General features: G+C 33.7%; 1 protein-coding gene and 4 long non-coding RNA genes across 6 annotated transcripts; 2 read left to right on the forward strand and 3 right to left on the reverse strand.

Annotated features, from left to right (window-relative positions):
- The first annotated feature begins 9,057 nt into the window (after positions 1-9,057).
- LOC112751048 (uncharacterized) lies at positions 9,058-12,037 on the forward strand. Its single transcript, XR_011872454.1, has 2 exons — positions 9,058-10,374; positions 11,636-12,037. It is a non-coding gene; the product is annotated as an uncharacterized lncRNA (long non-coding RNA).
- A 1,724-nt stretch (positions 12,038-13,761) lies between these two features.
- On the reverse strand, positions 13,762-17,339 carry LOC112751050 (protein BREAST CANCER SUSCEPTIBILITY 1 homolog). 2 transcript variants are annotated; one of them, XM_025800046.3, is made up of 7 exons: positions 17,096-17,339; positions 16,455-16,552; positions 16,297-16,350; positions 16,142-16,212; positions 15,955-16,068; positions 15,364-15,661; positions 13,762-14,123 (listed from the first exon to the last, which is right to left on the reverse strand). In XM_025800046.3, exons 2-6 carry the CDS (start codon positions 16,508-16,510, stop codon positions 15,540-15,542), a joined length of 417 nt encoding a protein of 138 aa, XP_025655831.1. In that variant the 5' UTR covers positions 16,511-16,552; positions 17,096-17,339; the 3' UTR covers positions 13,762-14,123; positions 15,364-15,539. The 2 variants fall into 2 exon arrangements, with proteins under 2 accessions (XP_025655831.1, XP_025655829.1); XM_025800044.3 differs by having other exon boundaries at positions 16,455-16,558.
- Positions 17,340-18,993: 1,654 nt separating this feature from the next.
- On the reverse strand, positions 18,994-22,389 carry LOC112751051 (uncharacterized). Its single transcript, XR_003176202.3, has 7 exons — positions 21,921-22,389; positions 21,626-21,780; positions 20,964-21,072; positions 20,065-20,139; positions 19,875-19,955; positions 19,590-19,791; positions 18,994-19,498 (listed from the first exon to the last, which is right to left on the reverse strand). It is a non-coding gene; the product is annotated as an uncharacterized lncRNA (long non-coding RNA).
- Positions 22,245-23,151, forward strand: LOC140179008 (uncharacterized). Its single transcript, XR_011872457.1, has 2 exons — positions 22,245-22,398; positions 22,858-23,151. It is a non-coding gene; the product is annotated as an uncharacterized lncRNA (long non-coding RNA).
- Positions 23,152-23,753: 602 nt separating this feature from the next.
- LOC112751052 (uncharacterized) lies at positions 23,754-26,232 on the reverse strand. Its single transcript, XR_003176206.3, has 2 exons — positions 25,511-26,232; positions 23,754-24,181 (listed from the first exon to the last, which is right to left on the reverse strand). It is a non-coding gene; the product is annotated as an uncharacterized lncRNA (long non-coding RNA).
- Between the last annotated feature and the right edge of the window lie 533 nt (positions 26,233-26,765).

Here is a 26,765-nt window from a genome sequence, read left to right on the forward strand (position 1 = left end):
TTGACACCAAACTTATAATTTGACACTAGACTCAAACAAGAAACACAAATTTATTTTTGGTTTTATGATTTTATTAATTTTTTTGGATTTTTTTTTTCGAAAATCATTTGGAAAAGAAAAATAAGGATTTCAAAATTTCTAATGAGAATTCCATGAATCACGCAATGTGAGTCTAAAGCTCCGGTCCAGGAATTAGACATGGCTTACTAGCCATCCAAGCCTTCAGTGAAAGCTCGGTCCAAAACACTAGACATGGCCAATGGCCAGCCAAGCTTTAAGATACAAATCAGGCATACAACAGCTGAATTGATGAAAATCAAAAAAAGTTCTTGTGATGATGAGTTGAAACCTTGGTCCAAAAGATTAGACATGGCTTTACAGCCAGCCAGATATCAACAGATCATCATGAAACTCTAGAATTCATCTTCAAAATTTTGAAGCCATAGAATGATTTATTATTTTTTTTTTAATTTTTTTTTTTGAAAATTTTTCGAAAATAAAAAGAATAAAAACAAAAACTTAAAATTAAAATAAAATTACCTAATCTGAGCAACAAGATGAACCGTCAGTTGTCCAAACTCGAACAATCCCCGGTAACGGCGACAAAAACTTGGTGCACAAAATCGTGATTGTTTCTTTCCTTGGTAACGGCACCAAAAACTTGGTACGCACGTTCATAATCTTAATTCTTCTTCACAACTTTGCACAACTAACCAGCAAGTGTACTGGTTCGTCCAAGTAATAAACCTTACGTGAGTAAGGGTCAATCCCACGGAGATTGTCGGTATGAAGTAAGCTATGGTCATCTTGCAAATCTCAGTCAGGCGGATTCAAATGGTGATGGGATTTTGATAATTAAAACATAATTAAAATATAAAATAGGATAGAGATACTTATGTGATTCATTGGTAGGAATTTCAGATAAGCGTATGGAGATGCTTTGTTCCTTCTGAATCTCTGCTTTCCTATTGCCTTCATTCAATCCTTCTTACTCCTTTCCATGGCAAGCTGTATGTTGGGAATCACCATTGTCAATGGCTACATCCCGTCCTCTCAGTGAAAATGGTCCAAATGCGCTGTCACCGCACGGCTAATCATCTGTCGGTTCTCGATCATGTTGGAATAGGATCCAGTGATCCTTTTGCGTCTGTCACTACGCCCAACACTCGCGAGTTTGAAGCTCGTCACAGCCATCCCTTCCCAGATCCTACTCGGAATACCACAGACAAGGTTTAGACTTTTCGGATCTCAAGAATGGCCGCCAATAATTCTAGCCTATACCATGAAGACTCTGATCGTAAATCAGGAGGCTAAGAGATATGCATTCAAGCTTGTTTTCATGTAGAACGGAAGTGTTTCTCAGGCACGCGTTCATAAGTGAGAATGGTGATGAGCATCACATAATCATCACATTTATCATGTTCTTGTGTGTGAATGAATATCTTAGAGAAAAAATAGGCTTGAGTTGAATAGAAAAATAATAGTACTTTGCATTGATTCATGAGGAACAGCAGAGCTCCACACCTTAATCTATGGTGTGTAGGAACTCTACCGTTGAAAATACATAAGAACAAAGTCCAGGTATGGCCGAATGGCCAACCCCCTAAACGTGATCTCAGAACACCAAATTATTCAAAAGATTATCCAGAGATATAAAATAAATCACTAAAAGTAGTTTTTATACTAAACTAGTAGTTAGGCTTACAGAAAATAAGTAAATGATGCAGAAATCCACTTTCGAGCCCACTTGGTGTGTGCTTGGGCTGAGCATTGAGCTTTCATGTGTAGAGACTTCTTTTGGAGTTAAACGCCAGGTTGTAACCTGTTTCTGGCGTTTAACTCTGATTTGCAACTTGTTTCTGGCGTTTAACGCTAGAATAGGGCAGAAAGTTGGCGTTTGAACGCCAGTTTGTGTCGTCAAAACTCGTGCAAAGTATGGACTGTTATATATTGCTGGAAAGCCCTGGATGTGTATTTTCTAACGCAATTGAGAGCGCACCATTTGGGTTTCTGTAGCTCCAGAAAATCCATTTCGAGTGCAGGGAGGTCAGAATCCAACAGCATCTGCAGTCCTTCTTCAGCCTCTGAATCAGATTTTTGCTCAAGTCCCTCAATTTCAACCAGAAAATACTTGAAATTACAGAAAAATATACAAACTCATAGTAAAGTCCAGAAATGTAATTTTTATTTAAAAACTAATAAAAATATACTAAAAACTAACTAAATCATACTAAAAACTATGTAAAAATAATGCCAAAAAGCGTATAAATTATCCGCTCATCACTTATCCAAATCACCACCAACTATCTTATCTTTTCTTCCCCAAATCTAAATTTTTTCTTTCCCTTCTTTTTCTTTTTCTTTCTTTTTCTTTTAATTGGTGTTGGAAATTTATTTGGGTCATTATTCTCTAGATTTTGCTTGTGGATTATTAGGAATTGTTTGACAATTATATATTACTTTTTATAGGGTTGCTTGCATGTTCAATTTAATACTTTCAATAACTTATTTACCATGCATGCTAAGTGTTTGTGAAAAAACCCGTATGGCATTATGCATTATTTTTAGATTTCTTTTATTCTACTACTCTAAATGCTTGCTTTTCATAAAACCCTTTTTATATTTTATTAATTAAATATAATTGTTATTACAAACATGTTGTTAGTTTGAAAGACTTTGTAATCTAACTTGGACATGGAATGCTTGATCTATGCTACTTATGCCTTTGCCAGCATGCCAATAAACATCTTGCATTTAATTGTCATTACATGCACTTGCTATATTTTCATTGATGAACTTTCACATGTAGTCATGACCATGTGTTAATGTCATTCTTCTTTATTGTGCATTGATTACCACCTTTTCCGCTCTCTTCCTTGCTCTAACCCTTAGCTTTAAAAGTTACTTTCTTTTTTCCTTTTCATAATGGCCACCAAGAAGGGTAAAGAGAAAGCTACTCCCAAACTACCGGCAAGGAAAGGAACAAAAAGAGCCCTAGCTGAGGAACCACAACCCCCATCCACTTGCACATCTTAGCATGCACTGAGGACGGTGCAATCTTTAAGTGTGGGGAGGTCGATACCGACTTCCAGGGGTTAGTTACCTTCTTTTCAATACCAATACTCTATTTTCTTTGTTTGTTCATTGTTGCATTTGCATATTTGATTGCATGTTTGTTTGATTTTATGCATTTAGTTACTACTTGGTTGAAGTAATATTTTCTTTTTCAAGAAATTTTTATAGTATTTCACTAATTTAAATTGAAAAATTTGTGTTAAACTTGTTTGGAAGTTGTATTTGGAACATGATTTTTGAGCAAAAGAACACACAACCTATGAGATTTTGAGCTTATTTATATGGTTACATTATTTAACCATAAATTTTTATTCTTGTGTGTTTTCTTCTCTATAATTGCAATCTTTGTTTTGTTCCATTCTATATGTCCATTATTTAGTGTATTTACATGCTTGCATATGATTGAGGCCATTACTTGTTTTTGCTCACTTATCCTAAATAAGCCTACCCTTTTATGTCGCCCTTGTTAGCCACTTTGAACTTTTTAACCCCCTTCTATTTCATAACCACATTACTAGCCTTAAACAGAAAAATAAAATAAAAATTTCAAGTTGAATCCTTGGTTAGCTTAAGATAGATATTGTGTATAATTTAAGTGTGGGGAATTTTATGGGAACATGGGATGATAGGAAAAAGTAGGGAATTAAATTGAACAAGTTATTTGAAAATTTGGGAAGCATGCTCATGTGAAATCAAAATAATTAAATTACCATGTGCATTGATAAAAAAAAATTTATTAAGTAATTAAATAAGGGGATACAAAAAAATATATATTACCCCAAATGTAAAATAAAAAGAATCAATGCACATGGGACAAAATTCAAAAATAAGTTTGATACATGAGCATGTAATACAAAAGTGGGAAAAATTTGGGTAGCTAAATAAAGCATTTTAAATTATATAAAGTATGTATATGTTAGGTGAGATCTTAGACTAATCAAGGATTCACTTTGTTAGCTCACTTAGCCTTATATATATATATATCCTTACCTTTACCTCAGCCCCATTACAACCCTGAAAAGACCTTATGATGTTTGCATTGGTATACTAAATTTTGTTGATTGGTTAGATGAAGAACAAAGTTTAGAAAGCATGATTAGAGAATAGTAGAGTGATTAACCCTAGACACTTGAGAGACTAGAGTGATATACACTACGAGTGAGGGTTCAAGGCTTGATTCTATGTTCCCTGCTTTCATGAGCTGTCTTCTTACAAGTTTACTTGCTTTTTATTGTACGATTTAAATTAGTGAAAATTGGTTTGCATTTGTCTTGGAGAACTTGTTTGCTTTTGACCAAGTAGGTAGAAACATTTTGCATTTAGTTGCATTCATATAGATAGGTTGCATTTCATACATTCTACTATTCCTCTTCACCCCTTTATAGTTTCTCTTGAGCTTAGCATGAGGACATGCTAATGTTTAAGTGTGGGGAGGTTGATAAACCACTATTTCATGGTTTATCTGGTGCTCAATTGAGTGACTTTTATTAACTCTTTACCCACTTATTCATACTATTCGCATGTTTTATGTTTTCCTTCCGGATTTTGTGCTATGATCGAAAATATGCTTCTTTGGCCTTTAAATTTGCTAATATTAATTCTCTCTTATTATCATTCAATGTCGTGATATGTGTGTTAAGTGTTTTCAGGTATTACACGGCAGGAATGGCTTAGAGGATGGAAAGGAAGCATGCAAAAATGGAAGGAATACAAGAAGTTGAAGAAATTGCTAAGCCGTCCAGCCTGACCTCTTTGCACTCAAACGGTCATAACTTAAACTATAGAGGTCCAAATGATGTGGTTCTAGTTGCGTTAGAAAGCTAACGTCCGGGGATTCGATTTGATATATAATTTGCCATAGTGGCCATACCGCTAGGTGACGCGAATGCGTGCTCCACGCGGATGTGTCATAGTGACGAAAATCAGCGTGGCAGATTTCTTCTCCAACGATTTCTGGGCTGTTTTCGACCTAGTTTTCGGCCCAGAAAACATAGATTAGAGGCTATAAAGTGGGGAATACATCCATACTAGGGAGATCATACATTCATAATTCATAATTTTAGGATTAGATGTAGTTTTTTAAAGAGAGGGGCTCTCTCCTCTCTCTCGTAGGATTTAGGATTTTAGGATTTCTATTAGTTTAGTTCATTTCATCTTTAGTCACAGGTTCAATATTCTTTTTACTTTATATTTCTCTTCTACTTTCAGATACTTTAATGCTTTTATTTGTTAATTACTTATGTTGCCAAATTGACTTATGAACCATTCATGTTAGGATTTTCTTTATTCAATATAAACTGAGGTATTTCAGATTTATGATTCTTATTTGGCTTTTTATATTCTTGGCTTTAATTGATTAATTAGAGACTCTTGAGTTATCAAACTCATCGTGATTGATAATTGTTATTTTTGCTAATTGAATTGAATTCCAATAACTCTAGTCCTTTCTTAGGAATTGGCTAGGACCTGAAGATCAAACTAATTAGTCCACTTGACTTTCCTTTGCTTTAGTAAAGGTTAACTAAGTGGGATTAAAACTTAATTCTCATCACCATCGATAAGGATAACCAGGATAGGACTTCAAAATTCTCATATCTTGCCAAGAGTTCTTTTTTTTATATAATTATTAATTTATTTTTCTCGTCGTTTAAGCTACTTGTTCCTTATTTTAAAAACCCAAAAATTCTACCTTTTCCATAGCTAATGATAAGTCATACTTCCCTGCAATTCTTTGAGAAGACGACTCGAGGTTTCAATACTTCGGTTATCAATTTTATTGGGTTTGCTTTAGTGACAAACAAAACTTTTGTAAGAAAGGAATTCTTGTCGGTCTAGAAGCTATACTTACAACGGAAATTTATTTGTGAAAATTCTAGATCGCGCGAGAGTTTCGCTCTTTCAATCTTCATGCTAGCTCGTCACTTATTAGATCAATTAAGGAGATTCTCACAAGGTTGAACAAATTCAGAATTAAGCATATCTTCAGAGAAAGAAATTTTTGCGCAGATGCTCTTGCGAAGAAGGGTCATGAGAAAGAGGCAGGAATCACAGGATACGTTCATCCTCCTCTCTGGTTGAAATTTCATCTCTTGGCTGACATTAGAGGAATGAAGTTCACAAGGATAGTGGCTGTTTAGTGCTTTTTTTGTTTCTTTGGGCCTTTTGGCCTCCTTCTTATAAAAAAAAAAAAAAACTATGGCTTCAGCTACCAATGTTTCTGCACAAATTAGCAGTATTCCTATGCTGAATGGTTCAAACTTTAAAGTTTGGAAAGATACCGTGGAGATTGTCCTCGGTTGTATGGATCTGGATATAGCTCTTCGAGAAGAGAAACCCACTTCCACTCCAGAAAATCTCAATGAGGTTAAAATAGAGAAGTGGGAGAGATCCAATCGAATGAGCACCATGATCATGAAACGCTCAATTCTTGAGGCATTTCGGGGCTCAATTACTGAGGATAAAGATGCCAAACAGTTTCTGAAAGATGTTAAAAAATTCTTTACTAAGAATGAAAAGGCGGAGGCAAGTAGCCTTTTGAACAAACTTGTCTTCATGAGGTATAAAGGTAAAGGGAACCAAAGGGAGTACATTTTATTTAGTTTATTATAAGAAAAATTGGTACACAAGTGTATAATTTAATACCGTGAAATTTAGTATGTTAATTTTGATGTCAAACTGGCAACTAAGATTTATTTATATAATTTAGTACCTTAATTGGGCTCATTCTTAAACACTTCTTCCTAAGTATGGAGTGCTGCACATCTTATTAATTTGTTAAGTGTAAACTTTTTATTTGTTATATTTTATTTGAGTGGTCTGGATTTAAAAAGGTAACCTATTAATCAAGTTAACTATTTTTTTTATAAGTTTTAGATTTTTTGTAAGTTTTAGATATTGGGCTGAAGTCTAAAATAAAAAAAATAGTATATAAATATTAAAAGCAACATGTGTAAAAAAAAAAAAAGTTACTGGACTTTAGAATTAAAATAAATAATACATGAAAAATAACTTAAAAATCCATGTACTAAATCTAGAAAAAAAAAGATATATTAGAATCTTAAAAAAAATAATATTAAATACATATTATGTATATAATATTAAATATAAACACAATGATAAAAAATTTTGTGTTATATAAATTATATATATATATAATTTTATTTTGTGTGAAACAAAATTATAACATTAAATATGAACAGAATGATAAAAGATTTTGTATTATATAAATTTAATTTAAAAAGCATATATACAACGTAAAAAGTAAACAAAAATATGAGAATTAGTATTGGTTTTTTTTTCCCACAATACATTTGTTTGTCAAAATCGTTTTTCACAAGATCTATATTTTAAATATTTTATGTAATAAATTCATATACTCATACATATGATAAGGTAGATTATGTTAAATAATCTATATTGTATGATCCCAATTTATATATGTTATATTTTATTACTGACCAAATTTGAATCAAATAAAAAATAAAGCCAAATAGAAAATAAAGCCAAATATTTAAATTTATTTTTATCAAATTTGGATGATATTATAATTGTTCTTGCAAAAGAAAAAAGAAGTTTAATAAAAAAATTCATATAAAAAAATATTTATATAATTTTTTTTATTAATAATTTTTTATTAAAATATCTTACTTTACTATATTTAAAATATATTATTTGAAATAATTATATTATTTTAGTTAATATATATTATTTAAAAAAATTTAAAATTTATTAAATTTGTATTAAGAATATTATTAAAAATATATTATTAGTTTTTCTTAAAATAATATTTTTTTCTTTGGTTCAAATACTATGACAACAAAAAAATTTAATAAAGAAATACTTTTAATATATTAAATAGAATAATTATTTATTAGACTTATTCCTATACAAATAAGAATTTTTTTTTAGTTTCATATCTGTAATATTTTATACTAATTAACTTCAAAGTTTAATTATTTTTTGAATAAATTAATAAGAAGGTAATATAAATAATTGTTTAAATATAATTGTATTTTAAATTTTTTATCCTATTACATACATGTTGAGAATAATTTGAAATAAAAGATAATAGACTTGTTGTAACGGTCATATATTATGCTTTGACTACGTCGTTATCTGAGAATCATGGCGCCTTTATAGAGACCGAAATTCTTTTACAAAATCGATTTTGCGTCCGGAGTTAGTTAGCCAACCAGCGGAGTCTTCCTCTTCTATGGCAGTGATTTTTCGGACTTCATTCATAGTAGAGGTGGAAGGGAGTGGGTTCAAAAGCGTCAAAATCTGTGGCTAGCCAAAATAATAGTGAAAGCACCGCGCAAACAAAACAGTGAAGATGCTTGAAGACATCACATCACATCGGCAATAATAAAGTAATAGAGGAATTCGATCAATTTTTTCTGAGTATTTTTGTGGTGTAAAGGTCGTCCTGTTGAACGAGGGAATTAATTTTTTGTTGTTAGTGTCAATTTGTTTTATCTGATAACTTTTGATAATAAGTTAACTTTTAAAGAGTGCTGCACTCTCTACTTTATTTGGAGTGTACTAGCTTTTGCCTTTTAATTATAATGTCAAACTGGCAAGTGGCAATTACGGTTTTATCTATTTATTTATTTATTCGGTTATTAAAATTTTGTAATTAGGATAAAGCTTAGAATTAAGTGTTATTATAAAATGAGAAGCGAATACTCTATCCGATCTCTGACAATTATCTCGTAAAGATAACTGGATAACGAAGTTAAAAAAAACACCCAATCTAACTTTTGATTTTTTTTGGATTGATTAGTCTCTGTATCAAAAAAAATAACATTAATTTATTTTGACACATTAATTAATCAGTCCCATAAACATAAATCTCAGAAGCTGAATTGATATTTTTTTTGTCAAAGACCTTCTTATCTTTTGAAGTAACTGTAGGGGCTATTTTGGAGTTTTTAACGTATGGAAAAGTGAGAGAATAACCGAATAGGAACGAGGAACGAAGAGTGGGTGTTGCACTGTAATTCTGTAAAGACCATATGGGAAAGTGAGAGTGAGAACACAACAGGAATGAGGAACGAAGAAACGGGGTGGGTGTTGCAGTGTAATTCTCATTCACAATAATCATTTCTCTGTCTCATGCCTTCTTCAATTTCTCTTCATTCTTAATTCTGTGTTTGTGAATTCATCTCTTGATTGCAAGAATGTTGTCATTGTTCTCATTCTCACTCTCACGAATCATGTTAAGGTACTCTCCTTATTCTGTTCCCCACTCCGCCTTCCGTCTTTGCTTCCCTTCAACTTCATTCCTACACACTCACTCTCACTCTCAGTCCCAATCACGTGATAAATATGCTGATATCTTCACTCGCTTGCTCTCTATGCGTCCTCCTCCATCCATCAACTCCTTTAACATGATTTTGGGGGTTCTTGCCAAGATGAACGATTTTCCCACCGCCCTACCCCATGTTCAGCTGTTGGAAGCCCGGGGATTTCAGTTTAATGAAGTGACTTATGTGACCTTGATTCAGGGACTCTGTAAGACCAGACACACATCAGCTGCTATTCAAGTGTTGAGAAAGATCCCAATGAATGGGATTGTTCCTAATGTCGTCATGTACAGCGCAATTATTGATAGCCTCTGCAAGGAAGGACTTGTGAATCTTGCTTTTCGTTTATTCTCCCAATGGAATTTCTCCTGATGTTCAAAGTTACAATATCATGATTAATGGCTTCTGCAAAAGTAAAATGCTCGATAAAGCCTTGATTCTCTTTGAAGAAATGCCTCGCAAGTACTTGGTTCCAAACACGGTAACTTACACCATTCTTATTGATAGCTTGTGCAAATCAAAGAGAATCTCTTGTGCTTTAGAGCTTTTTGACAAAATGCATGATAGAGGTCAAACCGCTAATATAGTCACTTACAATTCCTTATTGAATGGGATGTTCAAAAACAAAAGACTTGACAAGGCACTTATGTTATTCAGTCAAATGAAAAAGAGTGGCATTGATCCAAATATACACACATACAGAGTACTTATTGATGGCCTATACAATGCAAAAGAGAGTTTTCAAGATTTTTCCGTTATAGATTGTCCTCCAAATGTGAGGGCATACAATATTAAGATCGATGGGCTCTGCAAAAAGGGCTTATTTGAAGAAGCATTGACCCAGCTGTTGGAAATGGAACACAATGGTTGCTTACCAAATGTTGTGACTTTTGTAACTGTTATTCATGCTTTGTTTGAAAAAGATGAGAATGACATGGCGGAGAAACTTCTTCGGGAAATGATTGCTAGAGGCTTGTGGGATTTATAAAAGAAGGTAAGATACATCAACTGAAATTGAAGTTACATCTCTATTGTTGCTAAATATTATCCTAGTTCTGTAAATTCTGGGTCTGTTGGGTCAGAGGACTTTGGCAATGCCATAACATCAATTAATTTTGCACTTTCGATTTTTGCAATTGCTATCATCCTTTTTAATTCCACTGCTTTGTTGATTCTTTAGATGATATTCCTAGTTATAGCTTACAGGTTTAGTGTTTAAGATCTCTTTATAGCAATTGAATGCTCTTTATTGTTATTCTATGAGATGATATATTTATCATGCCAAGCAAAACTAAAAAGATTTAAAATTTTGTTTTGTTGTTTGTTCTCTGTTATTCTGCTGCTATGCAACTTATTTTTCCTTATATATATATCAACTAATTCCTATGACTGTTTTATCATAAGCAACCATAAACTATTGTTTATTTTGATTGAATCCTCCAGGAATTGTTGTAAAAGGAAATTTAAGTAGGTATTGAGGATTTATTTTTAGGCCATATGGTTTTCACTTCCATCTTAAAAATAAACCCACCTTCTAAAATGTGTGTCCCCTCTTTTCATCAGCCTTAGCAACATCGAGTTAAGGTTAATATGGTTCAGTTATCTCAAAATTTTTGGTCATTTTCTTAATTAATGCTACTCAATTGTATTGCTTGGAGATTGTTCCTGCTGAAAATATGTACATTATCAAATACTTTTTCGGAGACATTATTCCATTGTCTCTAAGTCTATGTTTATAAGCATTTTCAAAAAACTCGTACTGGCTTGGAGTTTTGTTGTGTGGTGTTGTGATGGGGATGTTAAAAATGAAACAATACAGAACTCTTTGGAATTGCATTTGATTTTATTTGGTGAATTTCTTTGCATAATTATTGTATTTGTTTATTTGTTTTCAATCAGATGTTGGACTATGATTTAGCTTCACTGTTCATATTTATGAAAATGATTTTGATCTTGTATTGGTGGTTAACTTAGATTGAGGCTTGACATGGCTTTCATCCTTGTTATGTATGGGTAAATATCAATCTACCATGTTACATGTATAAATTTAACTGGCTACACATTAATCCAAACAATGTTAAAGCTCTCTAGTGTGAATTTTCCTTTATACTTTGATTTGTGTTTGGCCCCTTCGGAATCAAATTTAATACTAATGCTTTACTTTAAAATTTTTTGTTTGGTAAATTTTTATTTCAAATGTCATTTACATTATTTTTTGTCAATATGACTTACTCAGCCACCATAACTTATATCAGTGTGACAACGAAATACACCACATATTGCCGCACCTCTCTTTCAAAATACTTTATTGTCAAATTGGGCCATAATAGTTGGCGGGGTTCAGCAGCAGCAAACACAGACCAATGGTCAACTATTTGAGCATGTAAACTCTGAGCTGCTGATGCTGCAGCAACCCTGTTCGAGAAGAAGATAATAGCAGCATTTTGTTGCTTATCTCTGAGAGTGCAACCTTTTGCTCGGCTTCCAACTTGGTAACGGTTTCATTAATCTTCTCATTGTAATATTCTATGCTGTCTACCTTACTACCACAAAGTCCAAGTAAACCAGTCCTGCTAGTAGTTCTTGTTCCTTCAGGTTTGGTTGTTGCTTTGGACTTTTCAAATACAGCTTCAGCACGGGCGAGATTCTTCTTATAACCTTCTAACTCCTCCCAAATCTTGTCTGCCTATTAGCAATAATAAAGTCTAGTGATCAAATTCAGACACAATAAAAAATAGACAGAAGCACCGGGACAAATGTGATATATATAATGAAAGGCATTGAATCAGAAATGTAGGTGGTTTAGGATAAGAAAGCAACAAAATGAAGTATGTACCTTTTTGTGGTCTGTTACAATCATCGACCTTCTCCTTTCGAGTTTGGCCTTCGGGAACAGCAGGTATGTCTCTCACAACCATAGCAAACTGTTCAGGTTTCACATCAGGGGCCTTAAGAGCTTCACCTCTCAGCCACGCCACATGTTTTTAAGCTCTCCATAAGAGGATAAATGAAACAATTGAAACCCAATAGCAGCAAATAAAAAATGCCCACAACCGGTTACTCTTTTGCTGCAGATACAAGAAGCTATTTAGTCTTTGGCATTGCCATCATACTAAGATATAAAACAAGCTAGTCTTCTTTTTCACTCGGAGAAAAAAGTATGGAAAATTAGCATAAATACTGTTATAAAAAAACTGTGATTCAATGCAATTATACCCGGATGTTTGCCATGGATAACTTGTCAAGTTCACTAAAAGTTCCTTTACTAGTTGTTTGATTCCCACCATCATCGGTGACGGCAACAGGCAGAAGCACTGGTAGCAGAACCATGCCAGAAAAAACTAGGATACCCAACACTACTGGCACATCAACAAGAAGATTAGAAGAACATTAGTTAAAAACTGAAAACATTATTCATAAATTATCCAATAAACAAGCTTTCAAATAATTGGAAAATTAGAAGTATACAATTTGAAAGTGTTTGAAAAAGAAAGAGATGCAATTTTCAAATTTCTTTTTAAATCATAAGGCACCACACTAGAGAAGTGCCAACAAAAACTTAACCGCCCAAGAGCCTATTCTGAAAGCACTACGCTGGATTAGAAGATTATTGGCAAAGCATACATGTCATGAGCATTAGAATACATTTTTCAACAAGATGGTGAAAATTGTGTAGGTATAGGATTATGTGCACGTTTCTGAAACGAGCATCATTCATAAGGATATTGCTTTATTCACCTGCAAGATTAATAACATCAGTACCCTAGTAATAAAATATTTGGCTAATCAAGCCAATGAGCAAAAATTACTTTCGTGAGTGCGAACTGATGCATAAGGAAGGGTTGGTGTTGGTATATATACAATAATATCTCGTGTATGCATACAAAAGCTCCAAGGAACTTGTTTCTGATTTTCAAAACCTCATTCATCTCATCTTCACTCCTTGACCCCCAATTTGGTGCACAAGGATTTCAAATGGCAAATGTTCTTGTCGATGAAAACTTCATTGCTAAAATAACAACACAGGACTTCGTAATTTTTTTAGGAGGGTTGAGATTCCAGGACCATCTTCTCTAGTAGCAGCAGATGAGATATTTCATGCAATAAAGTATGTTTGGGGTTTATGTTAGGATTTCGAATCTAATAAAGTTGAATTCTTGAAAGCAACATCCTGAAAAGTGTGGTCAAAGTTATTGTAATTATGAAAATTCCCTATAACTTAACGTTATATTTTATTATGTATTTAGTAGTTCCAAAATTATTTAAAAATACAAGAAAGTGAATAAAAAATGTTAATTTTTTTTTTTACAACATGCTTAATTGTTAAGAGCACACAATCAATGTGATATAAAATATAACAAGTCACGAAGAACACCTCATCTTGAAAACCATAAACATATTCATTCTTGCCATATAATTTGTGGATCCCTTACATTTTTCCAATGCTGATTTCATGAAGTGAAATGGACTCAAACAAGAGCAGAGTTCCATTAAAATTAAGCAACATGAAATTAAAAATAAAAAACACAGATCTCCAAAGGAAAAAGGACAACTAATTGGCTAGGGTACTAGATACCTACACAAGTCCTGCCCCCTTTTGAGGGATTTAAACACCAATGCACAAAACCTATCCTAATCCAAATCCGATTCTTCATAACCAACAATGCGTCAAAATGCCTTGTAGTCCTTGTTCTTCAATTTGTGGTTTACTTCTTTCACAGCTGCTCCAGACTAAAGGACAACCTAGAAGAAAATTACATGATTTATATAAGCATATTTTAGGTGCTTAAAGTTACAAATTACTCAAAAACATAAATTCCTTCCTCTTAGTTTTTCATGCAAAAAATAGACATATATAGGAGTATATATTTATTTAATCTGCAGCATCCAAACATAAAGATAATGCAAACACAGTACTTGCTCCAAGATCACAATTAGAACAATGAAAGAGAAAAAAAAAGATTTAGTATTTACTAATATGTCATCCGTATTATTTGTCTTCTTCACTTGAGCTACGGAAAGCAATTTTCTCAATGTGTGATTTAAATCTAAAAACATTTAAGAACAAAATTATAATTCTCATTCCCTTTTAAAAGCCTCTTTTTTGCCACTTAGACTCCAAGACAAGTGTCATAAAAATTAGAAAGTGCTATGATCTATAGATATAGAATTGACAATTCCATTAGTTCCGAGCCTCCAAAAGTTTCAGTTCCATACTCTCTGAGTACAAACTAAACATATTGCTATAAAAACTTCTAGAATTTGTATAAATAGATGTCTAACATACATAAATCCATTAGTTTACACTTTTCAAATCAAAAGCAGGAGGTTAATATACAATTTCATTTAGCATTAGTGTACAATTGACTAGATTATAACTAACACCACAATTAATAATGTACAATTGACTAGTCAATGAAACTCTGGTAGATGTTCTGGACACATCCTTCTTTTCTTCCTTTCCAATTCACTGATTCCTCTATGCTAACATAGGTAGATAGCAAACAAGAGGTTGGTTTGCACTCCAAATAAAATTCCATTTAGTTGGTCAGCATATAACTTGTAGATCAAATTTATTAATGAACTTCAGTGCTAATTTTAACCCAAAATGCTAATTTAAAACCTCTCTAAAAAAAAGAAGTCAACTATAAAGCTATATATAGACAATTCTAGCCCTTCTCCCTTCAGACAGTGTGTGCCAGCCATTATCATCAAAAATGGCTCAATTGAGGAACAATGTGGCAATTGTTGAAAGAAAAATATCTAACAATAACTTTTTAATTAAGTTCTTAATCAAGTCAATTACTCATAACCAAGCCAATCACACACAAACTATATAATTTCAGTAAAATCAAACAAAAACACAAGCAAACATTATTAATGAACTAGAAAATCAGAAACCCTAAACTAGAAACATCAAAAATTCAGATTACCAGATAATTAGAAATTGGAAAAAATCAGCAAAAATCAGAACTCCTCCTACCTTAGTGGACCACTGGAAATTTCAGAACCACTGCCTATGGCACCTGACAAGAGGCGGAACCCTAACGCTTTCATCATTGGCAAGCGGTCACTTCCTAGGCCGCCCGTGACCTCGTACACCTCGACGTATCGGAGGTCTTCCGCGTGGTCTCCTAATAGGTCTTGAGGAGCTAGTTTCTACAACAGTTGTTGTAGCAGGTTGCAATTCTGATCCCCTCGACATGGGGCATCGGAACTCTTCTTATCATAAGCATCCTCTTTACCACAGTCAGCATCAACTTGACATTGCGTTTCTTCATCTGCCAGGTAAATAAATGTCAGTAAAGTATAAAAAGGAGGACATAAATGCATAGTATAATCCATACATAACAGCACATTCCTATATTTTAAACAAAGCTAGAACTTAACCTATAAACCCAGACAGACAAATTAGCTTGCAACTAAAAGATAGCACAGGCATATGCTTATTACAACACACTAAATCAATAAAATAGTGCATAACGCAAACAAAAACTTGAACACAAGCACAAGCCATAATAATTTAGAAGTAGGTGAAGCTATACATGGATAAAAACAGGTGGGAAAAGCTAACCTGAAAACTTATAGTAGTGCAGATTCTGGGTGAGGAATAAGTTCATACCAGAAGAGCGTTCCATTCTTTTGTAAATGTTAACCAAGTTGAGCAAACGAGGACTAAGGCGAACCTCTTCATACAAAATAGCCAAAATTACAAAAAGAACCTTTAAGATAGAGAAAGGGGATAAGAGGAGAAGGGCTACCTCGAGGGAAGAAGGGTATTTTACAGACAGGGCAATCAGAAGACGACTTCATAGAGTTGACGATACAAAAGCTGAAACCACCAAAATTGAATTACGAACACATAAGAATGCTTTGTTTCGGATTTTGTATAACGAATAACAAGAAGGATACTTACTTGCAGAAGACATGGCTGCATGGAAGACTGGCCGGAGAATTCAGCAAACTTAAACTTCACAAATCATTACAAAACAACGAGAAGAAATTGATTAATTAATTAATTGCACTGTGAGGATTATTAACATAAGATAGAAAGTGTGTTTGAAATTTGAATACCAAATGGGGCACTGGAGTTCTCTGCCCATTTCCTCCAGATCCGTCCCATTCGCCATTGTTATGCTCGATTGACAAATCAAACAAGAGCAAGAACAATTCTGATTCTATTCAGTTTATATGAGAAGAGAGTTCAGATATTTGTGCTTTGCAACAAAACATTAGAGCAAACAGCCGGACAATCAACTAAAGTTTCAAAGCAGGATTAGCATAATGCCAAATTCAATTAATCAGCCGCATCAAGAATGAACAGTTAAAACCAATCAAACAATCTCCAGCAGCAATTCAGCAGTTAACCATCACATTTCCTAAATTCACTCAATCAAAGAAGTTTCCATATGAATGCAGTAGTAAATCAGATACCAATGCATATGAATCAACAAATCAATGTAATTGAGTGAAGCAGTAAAGTCACAATTCAATCCATAAAACAAAAAAGTCATTATCATGCAACAAATCACAGAGTAATCCAAACACAATCAGCAAAAAATTCCAGACCTAGAATCTACTACAAACTAAGTTTAAACCTACCTAACCACCTAAATCAACTAACAGCATGAAATTTAACTAATTCTAACTAATCAAAATTAACTAATTAACAAAATTAAGCTAAACAGAAGCAAAAACAAAGAAAGGAAAGTAACCTGGTAACAAAAGAAAAAGAACAGAGAAGGGAGGGGAAGGTTGCAAGGGTTCAGCCGCGGCAGTAATGGCAGCCACTGGGGTAGTGTGGCTGGCGGCGTAGCTTGCGTGAAGAAGAAACAGGGGATGTCCTGTTCTGGCTGCCTTGGAGACGGAGGGGAATAAAGAAGAGAGATGGAAGAAAGGGGCAGAAGGGAGAAGAGTGGTGACTGATTTTTATTTTTTTTTATTATTTGAATTTGAAGGCGTGCCAACTGCCAACTCGTTTCCCGCTTTCTTTTCTTATTATTTTTACTCGCCTCCTTAATCACGTTAAATTTTAACAAATATTATATTAAATTATGTGGGTTGAAATTTTTTAAATAAATGTTTTTTTAAATAAATAAATAACAAAGGTTTTCATTAAAAAATTTGAATCTGAAAAATCAAAGTAAAATTTTTAATATTGTTGATTTTATAAAAAATAGTATATTATTGGATATTTTAATGTCTATCAAATTGTATTTTTATCAATAATTTTTTATATAATACAATAAATACAAAAAAAAAAAGAAATATTGTAGTTTAATGGTTTAAGAACTCACAAATTTATGGTTTGATTCCATCCTTTAAGCTATCTTACAATAATATTTAATTTTGATTACATCCAATATTACCAGTAATTTTTAGATGAACACGAACCACCTCTAAAATGGTAGAACGGCTATATGTATAATAAATATGTTATGTAAATTTTGTCATTATAGTAGAAATTCTATGTTATTGTTTTTATCGTATTTGTGATGTATATAAAGACATTTAAGTAAATTCTCCTTCGTTAGAATTTCACATGTTCCCGTAGAGCAGATACCTTAATCCCCGTCTCCCGTCCCCATTTATTCGGAGAGCGGGTGGCGGATTCCCATTAGTCCTCCGTCGCAGATAATCCCGGCAAGTATCTACAGGTGCAATTGAATGGAATTAAAGTTATCATAACATATTTGAATTGAATAAAAATTAGTAGAATAATTTGTCTTATTTTATGCAATGTTTTTCAACTTCATATGTTTGGTTGGAGTGAATATTTGAATGGAATTAAAGTTTTTTAGAACAAAAAAATACTAAGAAGTTTGGTTGGAGTGAAGGGTTAAATGGAATTAAAGTTACGAGAACAAATTTGTGTTGAATGGTAGTATACTAAATAGATTTTGATAATCAAAGGTGTGCTAGGACTAGTTGAGAAGTGGTCAGCCATTAAACAGTTTGCATTTGAATAAACCTATTTATATTACTCTTTCTTGAATGTTATTCTGAGTTTTGTCTATTCTCACAGGTATAGCAGCCTATTTTAACAATGGCATCTAGAAATAGAAGATTGACAAGTGGTTCCTATGGCAGTGACAGTTTTAATGTCATGGGGGAATGGTTTTGCGATTGTGAATGAACCTGTTGTAAAACTAGAGAATGAAATGCTATTAGCCTATTTATGAAATTGTTAAATTGTTTTCTTAATTTTAGATTTGTAGTTTGTATGTTTCTCATCATAGTCTTATTTTTTAAACTCTAATAAGTGCTTTGGAATGTATTAAGCATATAAATATTATTGTAAAAGCTAGATTCTTCAATGAAATGATTGTGTTCTTATATATTATGGCTATGTTGAATAACCATTTTGTGGGCTGGATATTGCTAAGAAAAAATAGAGTAGTGATGGCACATATTGGAAATAATAATGAGTGTGCCCATGCTTGAGGGTTACTGAATTAGTTGAACTTCATAGCTAATTGATAGCAGGAAGTGAGAGACTATTTTAAGTGTATAAATTCTTGTTACACATAATTCCATACAGATTCCATACAAATTATTATTACATCAAGATGTCAGAGGTATTATGTTCACAAGTTTAGAAAGCATTAATATAGATGGCTGCAATAACTTGCTAATAGCATAAATGGTATGAAACCATAAATTTGGCATGTTGAACTCATCAATATAAATTTACAAAGCATTAATAATTGGTTTCATATCATAGTCTAATAATAACTTGTGCATACTTAACAAGCATTAAAAAGTTTCACCTAATAAGTACTTGGATTTTGTGCATATTTAAATCATCCTAAGTTCCCAAACAAAATCTTAGACCGCATACTCAAATACACGTGACTTCACAACTCGAGACAATCACCACTCATTCTACTTGAGAATGGATTGCACTAATGTACTGTTCTGAGTTGACCCAGATGAGCCAAAAGCGTATTCAGGATTTATGGTCACCAATGCAACTTCCGCTTTCTTCATGTTCATTACAGCCTTATCAAGTCCATCAATCACTTACTCCTCGTCAATTTTGAACTCAAATGGCTGCTCATCATCATGACCCTTCTTCACGAAAACAGTCCCATCTTGCAGCTTACCAATAAGTTTCACTGCAACAATGAAAATAATGAATTCAACAACCACAACCAATAAGATAGTAAATCAAATAAAAATAATCATAATGCTGACCAAGAGCTTTACCTTGAACCACAGCTCCATCATTGGGACGTTCATACTTCATATCCCTCTCCCTCCTTCAGGGTCTTCTTGAGAACCTTCTTATCCTTGGTTATGTCACATACAGCCTTCCAAGATACCAACTCGAGATCAATTTGCAGAGAAGCATTCCAAGGCACGGCACCTTCATCACCTGATGCTGGCCTTCCATTCTCACCAAACGCATCTGCAAAACTAACATGCCAATGAACTTGCACAACCAAAATATGTCATGTACGTTGATTCTGTTAACAAATCAATCTAACTCACATTCTGGCTTCACGGTCAAGATGACTCTCTCTCCCTTCTTCATTGTCTTCACAGCCTTGGCCAATGCAGGACAGAAATAACCTGCACAACAAGAAAAAGCCACATATTATTAGTGCATGCAAAATAAATCAGAATCCAATTAAAAGCACTACTTAAGAGTTTTAACTTGAGCACAAACTCGATGACTGACCTTCTTCCACCGTGAATTCCACCCCATCAGATTTCAGAACAACCGTCCCATCTTCAAGCTTAGCCACGTATTTAACTGCAGAGAACAAAAGAAGGAACAAAAATTTAACAAAAATGTGCCCAAACAGGTGAATGAATAACATGGATGACAGTACAACAACAATAACAAATAACATGCCATTGAGTCCCATTCCGCCCCTCCTCCCCAAACTATATTCAAACTAAGATGATGTTGTATGGCTCAGAAAATCATATTTCAACTCTCACAACTAAAACCCAAGAGTTATTATTTAAAGTGTCAATTGTCAAAAATAAAATGACTCTTGATGAAATAAAAAAAAAAAAAATCAGTTCACTGATTCCTTAAAATATGACATTGATGTTTTTAAAATAAAATACAATGAAAATTCAACTAAAAAGGAATGTAATATAGCATGGGTAGCAAGCATTGGACATATTATTCCTAGCAGCAGCCAAGCACATCACATATTATTCCTAGCAAATTTGTCCTGTATCAACAAAATGATAGTAAAAATGATAACAAAAACTTGACCAATCAAAAACTCCATATAACACCTCCAGAGAAGACAAGCAAAAACTTGAGCAGAGCTGACAAGTAACTAAACAAAATGATAGTAAAAATTCATATAACACCTCGAAAGAAGACAAACAAAAACTTGAACAGAGCAACACAACTCTTCAAATAAAAATTCATATAACTCCATATAACTTCATATAAAACTGCAACAAAAACAAACATAGCTAGAGAAGACAAGCTGCGACAGAGAAGAGAAGACAACACAAACGCGAACATGGAGGAGAAGAAAAGAGAAACAGAGGTTGAGGAGGATAACACGAACTGAAAAACGTGCTTACAAAGATGGTGCGACGGCGACTAACCTGCTCACGGTGGGTCCGATGACGGCGACCGGGACTTGGCTTCAACTGGAGCTCTTCGATGGTGAACAGCTATTGAGACGACGGGGAGGTGAGAAGAACTCAGGATGTCCTAATTGAAAATAGCGCAAAGGGTAAATTTGAAATTACAAATTTGGATTGAGTGTATTTTTCAAAAACAACTATTAGTTAATTTTCAGTTTCCATCTCAAAAAATTTCAGTTTCATGTGTTCCTATTCTTGTAAAAATACTGAAAAGACTGAAATTTTGTGTCTTAAACTGAAATTTCAGTTCTAATTCCAGGCCAACAAACATGATACTGAGAAATCTGCAATCATGGAATAGAAAGCATGGAAATGCTATCCTTCTATGCCCTTGGACAAGAGCGGCTTGGTTTGGAGCCGAATGTCAACTTAATCCCACAAAGAAGAATGTCACATCCTTTGGAGATTGGTTATTGGAAAGATTAAGTTAAATGCATATTCAGACCAGGAACTTATGGTTGGGAAAATAGTTTTTCTTTCCCGGAAAATTTGGAAGAAGATGTTGATTCTAGGAGAGTCATTATTAGAGCAAAAATCCTTGAGATGGCATTGAGGCAAACATTATAGGATATGCATATTACAGAGAAAAATAACAAAAAGAGCGAGGGAAGAACTGTTACCTGGAATCCTCCACCAGAGTCTTGGGTGAAAGCACATATTGATGTAGCATATCGAGTAACCACTAGAGATGGAGTTACGGTAGTGGTGGTCAGGGATGCAATCGGAAGAATGATGGCAGGGTCGACATCCAAAATCTCAGCAAATTCCAGTTTAGCTGCATCAGAAATTTGAACTATAAAATTATGGATACAATAGGGGTTTAAATGTTTAATTGTAATTAAAATTAAATTATGAGTAACTAATTAATTGTTTCATATTTAAAATTTGAATAAAATTAGGATTCTCCTCAGTGACCTCAACATAAATGGCATCCCTAATTCTAATCTCCTCTCAGCGCCGTTCTTCTTCTTTTTTCCTTTTAGCACCGGCATCCCCGCTTCCTCCTTCATGCTGCCATCATCCATCGCACCAAGCTCCCCTCGCGTCGCCCTCCTCAACCCAGCGGGCGCGTTCCCCTCATGTCTCCCTCCACCATGATACAACGACTCCAACCATCGTTAGCACGGCCGTTGAAGCTCGCCACTGTTTGCTGTCCGGCCTCCTCCTTGCTCACCACCGAGTTTGTTGCGATTCTGCTCTCCGCCACTGACGCCCACCAACACGATAATCTTCTCTCGGTAGTGCTGTTTCAATATGTATGTTTTTAGTGTCATTAATTTTTCAGATTTGAATAAAAGTTTGTTGGATATTTTGTAGATTTTTTTTATCATTATTCTGATTAGTCATGGGAATTCAAGGACCAACTGATCACAACTCTCTTACTAATGGCTCAGTAAGTCTCTGTATCTATCTATTTTTTTGTATATTATTTTTATCATTATTGTATTTGCAACAAATAAGTTCTTGTTTCTGCCTAAACATAAATAAGAATTTGACCATGAATAGAGAACAAAATTATTACTATTTAAACCGTTAAAATAAATCCTTTCTTTTTTTTTCTTTTTCTATTTTTTTTAAATAAAGTATAGACATACAATGAATGTAGCTAATGGTCTAGTTATCCTGATACGTGCAATTTGTTATAGAATATTTGATTTTTTGAGACATAATTAAAGAATGATCCAACATTGTGTTATGAGATGTTCACATAACTGCATTATTATGCATTCTCACAAAAGGGTATAGAAAATAAAAAGAAAACAAAGTTTGTAGAATGATAAGTATGTGCTTGGTTTTCGTGATGACAAACACTTAGTCTTGAAATCTTTTTACTAACCTCTGAGTCCTGCAGTAGATACATTGAAGATTGAGCAGAGAAGGTCAAAGATTCTAAAAACAGACAACACTTGGATCCATAGAAATCATGAACAGCAGCTGCTTTTCGGGTGAAGTTTGACAATTTCATCTTCTTGATGTATTTAGGCGACCACCTTCTCAATGTAGAAGAGATTATGTATGACGAAGTTGTTGTAAAATCAACTTATGTACTGAATATGATTATTTCTATTAGTTTATTAGTTATTATATTGTATGATGATAAACATTATTTCTGGAGCAGATTAAATGTGTTATTGCGTTGATGTAACTGCATTCTTTTCCCTTTGTTTTAGAAACAATAAACTGAATTAAAAAAATATGGTCCCCAAAGTTTATTATAGTTTCCTCAAAGACTAGCAGGGTCCATTGGTGACACGGAAACAATACCACTTTCAAGAAAGAATTAAAAAAATGAAAAAGTTAGAGCAAAGCCAATTAAGCTCTCCCTTGGACCCCTGCTATGAAGTTTCTAAGTTATCATGTCTTGTTGCAAACTGTGTTTGGTTTTTGTGATGACAAGTACCACTTTTCTTTTGTTTTTTTCAAAAGAAATATACGATTCAAAACATATGTTGGATGTTCGGTCATTTAGATTATATAACACCACTTAGTGTAGTGACTTTATTATTATACTTACACACATATGTTGGATGTTCATGTCTATGAATAACTAGATGTTCACAATTACTGTACAAGTCGATGGTTGATTTCGGGGCTTCGCCCCGTGTTCACTATACACCCGTTCAAGTTAATGATCATGAACTTTGCTCAAGGTTGACGATCATGAATTAAATGCTTAACTAAATTCAAGTCATTCCCTTTTGAGATACGAAACATGAATCCCTGAATCAAGACATAAGAAGCTGGATGTTCATTTCAATAAGTATATGGATGGTTATTTTCATAAACAACATGGATGTTCATTTTGATTAACTAGTAACTATGTCATGCCTAAATAATTATAGATCAACAGAGTTACAAGAATTCAAAAAGTAAAAAGATCCACCACAACTACGTCCTGCTACTGTCCCATAATAAACTCTCAATACTTTAACCAGTACATTAGCCAAACAAGCAAATTCAACGTTACGCTAAAACATAAGCGGCCTACTTTAAATCACTGAGAACTTTGTTCAAAGTTAACGATCATGAATTCAATGCTTAACCAAATTCAAGTGATTTGCCCATCTGATTTTTTTTTAACGACTGCAGAATTCAGGACAGTTGGAACGCAGTTACTGGGTAATTATTCACTATGTCCTCTGCAACCCACTGCAAGATGCTCTTCGGTATATAACCTGGTAAAAAATTAAAGAGAATTCCCTCAGAAACAGAACGGATTCCCTCAACAAGAATTTAATGGGTATCCGAGACCGGCTCAACCAATTATAAACACAGAAATCATCAAGGTAAATTAGTTTCACACAATGCAACAACATGGCAGCCCAAGAAAGCAATGTTTACATCTAAAAAACAACCATACCAATGGATATTAAATTAGCCATTGATTCCAGTAAAAAAACCAGGACTTGCTATTTCAAATCAGAACTTGGTTTGATCATCATGCATGCATTTGTTTAATTAACAAAAAGAGAAAAAAAAACCCATCAAACATCACCCGATTCAAACAAGCCTTCAACATAATAAAATCAAAATGGCATTCACGATCATGAAAATCAACTCTCCATATGTCTATAGAATAACCATCTTTACTTTCTCATGACTTATATTCTGAGCCTAGTTACTTAAGAGGAAAACCCGTCCAAGATAAAAAAAAATTAGTCAAGTAAACAAAAAATTGACTATGAAAACCAACCATCCGACTAAAATTGCATGCAAAGGTCCACATAGCGAGAAAGAAAAAAAATACTATGATATTTAAACCGAACTTTTGTGACTCTTCCCGCGCAAACAATATATCAATTGCAACCATCTACGGCCGCACGGTTCAATTCAATCAAATTGCAACATCTGAAGTTTTAACTATGAACAATGAGGCACCTCAGCAACATAATCTAATGAGAAAATTCTGATCATATATGCATTTGTTTACTAAACAAAAAGAGACAAAATAAAAACCATCAAATATCAACATATTCAAACAAGCCTTCAACATAATAAAATCAAAATGGCATTCATGATCATGAAAATCAATTCTCCAAATGTCCGCAAAGCAACCATCTTTACTTTCTCATGACTTATATTCCGAGCTTAGTTACGTAAGAGGAAAACCCGTCCAAAATAAAAAAACTTTAGTCAAGTAAGCAGAAATCGACTATGAAAACCAACCATCCGATTACATAATAAAGTAACCATCCAATTAATGTCAACTAAAGCACGCCGCAGGTCAACTAAATTACCCCACATTGCATGCAAAGGTCCACATAGCGAAAAAGAAAAAAAACAATATGATATTTAAACTGAACTTTTGTGACTCTTCGTGTGCAAATAGTACATCAATTGCAACCATCTACACCAACATATTATGCCAAACGGTCTAATTCACTCAAATTGCAACAGCTGAAGTTTTAACTATGAACAATCAGGCACCTCAGCAACATAATCTATACATACAACTAGAAGCAACAACAAAAGGGACCATGAAAATCAGAATTTAGCCAACTAACCGTGGGTTGTCGACGATAATCTGTGCTCACGGCTTCAATTGGCGGACCCCGGAAGCAGGATCCAGCCCGCAGGCTGACGCAGGTCACGCACTCGACCCGTGTTATTGGCGCTGCAAAAGACACCCGATCCAGAGTTCCCTTGCCAAGCGAAATAGCTGTCACCAGGCACGGTCGACGCGCGCGTAGGAAGGATGGGCGGTGCACTTCGGGTCGGCGCTGATGGAGGCTCCAGGTCCTGCGGCGGTAGGACGTGCAGCGGCAAGGGAGCGAACCGGTTGCTGCCTGGGAGGGTCGACGCGCGCGAAGGAGGCAATGGCGCTGCAGTTCTGTTCGCCGCCGGTGCAGGTTCAAGGTCGGGTGGAGGCGCGGGGATGGGATGTTCAGCGGCGACTTTGGGTAGCTGTTCTGGATAAGGTTACCGTCGGTTGAGATCAGAGGAATGGAAGAAAATTAGGACCAGGGATTATGTGGTTTTGTTAAACATAAAAAATGAACATCCCTTTTGAATATAGAATAAATGTGGGTTATTTTTAATTTTATTTTATATTGGGCCATATAAACAGTCCATTATACACATTATACAGATATTCTATTGTCTTCCTAGCGGGACTCTGTTCTAATTAAAAATCTGGGGATATAGATAGCTGTAATTGAATCTGATAATAACGAAAAAGAGAGTTGCGGAGATAGAAAGCATATGAATTATTTATTTTTTATTGTATTTTTTTTGTTCATATATATGTTATTGATTTTATAGAATTTTTATTATTTTGTATTTGTATGATTTTTTTTTATTCTTTGATATATTTTATTTTTGTTTTGTATTAATTTTTTTATTTTTTATTTTGACTTTGTAAAATTTGTAATTGTAATTATTATATACTACATTTAGGACAAAATGCACAATTAAATCAAATAGAGTACAAAATTATATGATTCTACCAAATTCAAAAATGTTACCTGAATTATCCAAAACCATCTTCTTATGTAATTCGAATGAGTCTCATTCGAATTAAAAACCAATAGTAATTCGAATCAGATCAATTCGAATTATACATGTATGAGTGTTAAGATAGTTCAAATCAGATTGATTCAAATTATACATGCATATAGTGTTAGGGTAGTTCGAGTCAGAATGACATAATTTAAATAAATTTATTAAAAAAATTAATAATTTAAAAATAAAAAATATATATTTTATTCCATGCATTAAAAATAAAGCTAACAAAATATTTAATTACGAAACTTTTTAAAA

This window comes from Arachis hypogaea, chromosome 15 (genome assembly GCF_003086295.3).
Source record: "Arachis hypogaea cultivar Tifrunner chromosome 15, arahy.Tifrunner.gnm2.J5K5, whole genome shotgun sequence".
NCBI classification, from domain to species: domain Eukaryota; kingdom Viridiplantae; phylum Streptophyta; class Magnoliopsida; order Fabales; family Fabaceae; genus Arachis; species Arachis hypogaea.

What these genes read in the sequence shown, in the direction of transcription:
- LOC112751050 (XM_025800046.3), bottom strand. Translation starts at nt 16,510, where the DNA reads ATGGCGAATGGGACGGATCTGGAGGAAATGGGCAGAGAACTCCAGTGC. An exon ending in GAACTCCAGTGCCCCATTTG is followed by an intron (nt 16,351 to 16,454) that starts GTATTCAAATTT and finishes TGATTTGTGAAG; the next exon opens with TTTAAGTTTGCTGAATTCTC. An exon ending in TGCAGCCATGTCTTCTGCAA is followed by an intron (nt 16,213 to 16,296) that starts GTAAGTATCCTT and finishes TGGTGGTTTCAG; the next exon opens with CTTTTGTATCGTCAACTCTA.